Source organism: Halyomorpha halys, unplaced genomic scaffold, assembly GCF_000696795.3.
Source record: "Halyomorpha halys isolate HHAL.00 unplaced genomic scaffold, Hhal_1.1 Scaffold146.1, whole genome shotgun sequence".
In the NCBI taxonomy this organism is placed as follows: domain Eukaryota; kingdom Metazoa; phylum Arthropoda; class Insecta; order Hemiptera; family Pentatomidae; genus Halyomorpha; species Halyomorpha halys.
Genome location: NW_027110622.1, coordinates 502,200 through 506,485, shown reverse-complemented (window position 1 = coordinate 506,485; position 4,286 = coordinate 502,200). Strand labels below are relative to the sequence as shown.

The window sequence follows — 4,286 nt, the reverse complement described above, 5'->3', positions numbered from 1 at the left end:
TATATAGAGAGAGAGAGAGAGAGAGAGAGAGAGAGAGAGCTTAAGCAACGATATGTTCTTTTCAAAGACCATCTAAGACGAGAAGAAAAAAAATCACATATTGAAGTTTCAGGCACCTTTTTCTGTCATCAATACTACTTGTGGATGATACTGTATCAAGGTCCTTTGTCATGCATGGGAGCGAATGCTGATTCGATATAGAAAAGTAGTGGAATAATGCTGAATATCTGGGAAAGGAAAGTTCTTTGAAAAATCAATAGTCCTCTTATCGAGCATGAAGAAAAATCATGAGGAACAAGACTTTATAAAGAAAGCAAAACAGAAAAATCGTTATATTTAATAATATGAAGTAGTAGCGACAAAGTTTCTAAATAAATGTTCGCTTTTTCTAACTAGCATAGAAACAATAAAAAAAAATCAGAAAAACGAGTTTAAATCCTAAAACAAAATATGGTTTTTATGACTGAACAACAATACCTTTTAAATAAAAAAATAAAACCTTATTAGAAAAAAAAATACAACATATTTTCCTTGATATGAGTTTAAAATGACTATCATAGCGGTAAACAGATGTAAACCATTTTATGTCCATTAAAAAAAACTGGGGATTAATACCATGGATTTTAATTTAGTAAGTGAAACATTAATTTTTTTTATATTAATTTTATTCTGTATTTATTATAATTAATTTTATTGCATTTACTTTACAATTCAAATAATTCAAGAAAAAGAAAAAGAAATATATTTCATATAAATAGCTACCATATCATGCCAAAATTCTTTTAAGCTATTAATGTCAAAACATTTTTTAAGGAATTTATGTCGTTGTTTTCCCCCAATTTTTTATGTCGTTAAATCAAAGTAAGTATCTTAGATAAATTAAATGGAAATTACTATTAGATCTGTCACATTAAATTATTCTGTTTATAACTGTTATTTCAGCATTAACTAAGAATCACCAACAAAATATAAACATAAACATATTTGTACATGGCTTATGATTTTTTTTATTTATTAATTTTTTTTTATCAAGCTACTTCAATTGAAGAACTCAAATAAAATACAAAGTGCTCTTTTACGATGTTGATGCGAGAGGTGATAAATTTAACTTATTAGATTTTTTTTTTATTATATTTTCTGAATAAGAATAAAAAACAAAACAAAAAATAATAATAATTATTGGACTGTTAGACAATACCGCTTATTTTAGACAATAGTTACAGGAATATTCTGAAAAAACTAAAACTTCATGTTATATCCGATTTCGATGCAGAATTAGATATATGAATAAATACCACAAAAAGTTTACAAATTTGCAAACTTATTATAAATAAGTTCTTTACAACCTCATTTATTAAGAGTAGAACCGCACATCATTAAGATTACCTTTAAAATTTGGATGAAAGATTACTTAAACCCAAGGTGATAAGTTTTTAATATTCTCAAGTTAAGGAAGTAAATTATATACTTTGATGGCAGATAGTGTTAAAGCGTCTCTTTAGCAGCCTCGAGACAGAAGCGGTACCGGTTCGAATCCGACCTGGGCAAGCTAATATTTTTTTTGTCCTATCTAAAATATTTATTTCATCATAAATACCTAACTGAATATGTGACCTCACTAATTAAAAGCACTAAATGAGCTATATAAAAATGTAAATTTTCAGACGCTTTAGCATCACGATTTTACGAGATCCCGTATTTTTTAATTCACCCGTAAATTTTGAATGATTTTATTTTCGAAAAGTGGTTATTATTTCGGAATATCTGATTTAAGCAGTAATTAAAAAAAAATGGACTAGTTTACCTTCTTCGGTCGGTTGAGTAAGGTCAATCCTCAGATAGCGGCCTTCGAAGATGGATGCAACCTTATCGGCAATCATAGAGTCCAGGGCGGCTTCTTTGTCGTCCGATCTACTGGAGGCTAGGCTGTCCAGGAGGGCTGCCTCCGAAGTCGGTGGTGGAGAAGGTGAAGATGCCGGGTCCCTGAGTACGGCCAGCCCAGGAGCTATTTCCAGCCTCTGGAGGCGGGCAACTCTATCAAGGCTACCGACAAGGCGAGCCTTCAGGCAGACTGCCAGCTCTTCGGGACAGTCTGCGAGGAGGCCCCCGTCCTGGGCGGCGGCGATGCCTACGAAAAGGAGTAGAGTGCGGAGTACCGGGGCTGCCATTGCTCGAGACGGTTGTGCAGTGCCGCCTCCTCGGCCCCCTGGCTATATATAGCGGTCCGCTCTCTCCCGCCCCACTATCACTGTAATGGTCTTCTATCGCGTTTAAGAACATATCACTCTCGATACGGATCCATACAGAAATGAGTAAATTCATCTTTTAATTTACAAAATGATATTTAACATAAAATAATACATTGTTCGATGAACATAATTCAAGCCGTTTAATGTAAATACAGTGAAGTTTTGAAATATTCAACACATCAGTATAAGTTCTTTAAGGTTTTTGATAATTAATTACAGTTTTTCTGTACTCTTCCTACAAATAATTTTTATTTACTAATTAGATACATTTTTTTTTACTTATTATTTACAAATTAAAATAAATATATTTTATCTATTTAAATGCTTACGAAGTAATTTTTTATTTATATGAACACTGTTTGATTCGTAATAAATTTTTCGGTTATTTGTTTTGTGTAATTCTTACCTCTACAATATTATATTTTATCTTCTATTAGTATCAAATTAACTTAGAATCGGCAGCTTCAGACTTGAGTTTGCGTAAAAACTAAATGAACCTACCAATTTTATTTTTCTATAAGATTAAAAATAATTCTGTTCAATTTTCAAATCCTTGATGTTTAGTTATGTTCTGGATATCTCTGTATATCCTTGTTCTTTACATAAACATGGCAAAAAAAAACAATTGATAGAAGTTCACTGTAGATATGTAGTAAGATACAGTGACATCTTACTTCACTCAGGAGCTGATTTCAAAATTAAATTTATAATCAAAAAGAGAGAAAGACATTATTCAGCAATGTTGTCCAAATAAATTGGCTTGCTAAAACACACAGCATACTTATCAATCCGACTTTGGATGTATAAATATTAACATATATTATTTAACATTGTTGAAGATATTTTTCTTATTTTCGAATGATAAACTATAAACTAAATAAATAAATAATTTTATAACCTATAAACTAAATATAATATGTTCCTAATATTATTACGTTTTTATACATAGATTTTTTTCTTTCTTCCTTTTTCCTTCTCAATCAAAGTTACATTAAATTTCCCTAATTCATTATTTTTCTTTGTTTGTTCTCAACCTTATCTCTTTTTATTCTCTCTATTACACTCTTCCTCCCATCTCCGGTGATCCGCAATATTCATTCAATTTATTACACAAATTCAACTTGAATCAAAAGAAGTTATCAATAAAAATGACAAAAAATAAAATGACCGCAGCAGTAGAAAACAAATAAATAAAGAAACATATAAATAAGTTAAAAGAAATTAATAAATAAGTTAAAAAAATAACACCAACTTCTACTTAAATTTTCACTTTTTTGAGACTGGTTTTATTTTTTTAAATAAAATAATTTGTATCTAAGCTAGGTCTCGATTTCGATTAAAACACTCTATTTTATCACTTTTCCATTAAATATTGTGAGATAATCTGTAATTAAAATTTAATAGAAAAGTGACAAAATGGGGTGATTTGACTGAAATTAATGACCTAGGCAAAAAAAGTAAAAAGCTTTTAAATTGTTGGGTGTGAGGTGCAAATTTATTATTTCAGATTGTCTTTAAGGATGGCCAGATTGGCTGAAACGTGGAACATTTAAAAAAATAAAAAGAGAGTTTTGAGACTTAACTTGAATACAAATTATTTTATTTAAACAAAAAAGAAATCGGTTAAAAGGGTAAACATAAAAATGTATGGATAATGTCAAATGATAAGATCTAATTCCCATACAGGTGATAAGGTTTGGTGTCCAAAATAATCACTCATTGTCCAAAATAATATTATTAGCCAAATATTTCAGTACATTAGTACTTACAGACACCATATCGATTTTTTACTAAGAAACGATTTTTTACTTAGAGTCTCTGGCTTTTTAACTAAGAAACATATTTCTCTATATTAATTTGGTCATAGTTAAATGATGATTATACTTTATGAACTTTCAAGTCCTTAATCGAATACTGAAGAGCATTTGTTGTTAGGAGTAACGTGAAGGAATTCACTTTTTTTAATTACAAATCTTAAAAGCAATATTTTTTTCTCTTTTGTCAAAGCATAATATTTTTTTTTTATTAATGAATATA

At 29.4% G+C, this 4,286-nt stretch overlaps 1 protein-coding gene across 1 annotated transcript in view; it reads right to left on the bottom strand.

The window, feature by feature from the left end:
- The window catches only part of LOC106678535 (uncharacterized), an 11,833-nt gene extending 9,661 nt beyond the window's left edge, over window positions 1-2,172 (bottom strand). The window contains exon 1 of the mRNA XM_014417090.3: window positions 1,805-2,172. Within this exon, the coding sequence (XP_014272576.1) occupies window positions 1,805-2,168 (364 nt within the window). The 5' untranslated portion in view covers window positions 2,169-2,172. The remainder of the gene's footprint in view (window positions 1-1,804) is intronic.
- Window positions 2,173-4,286: the final 2,114 nt, after the last annotated feature.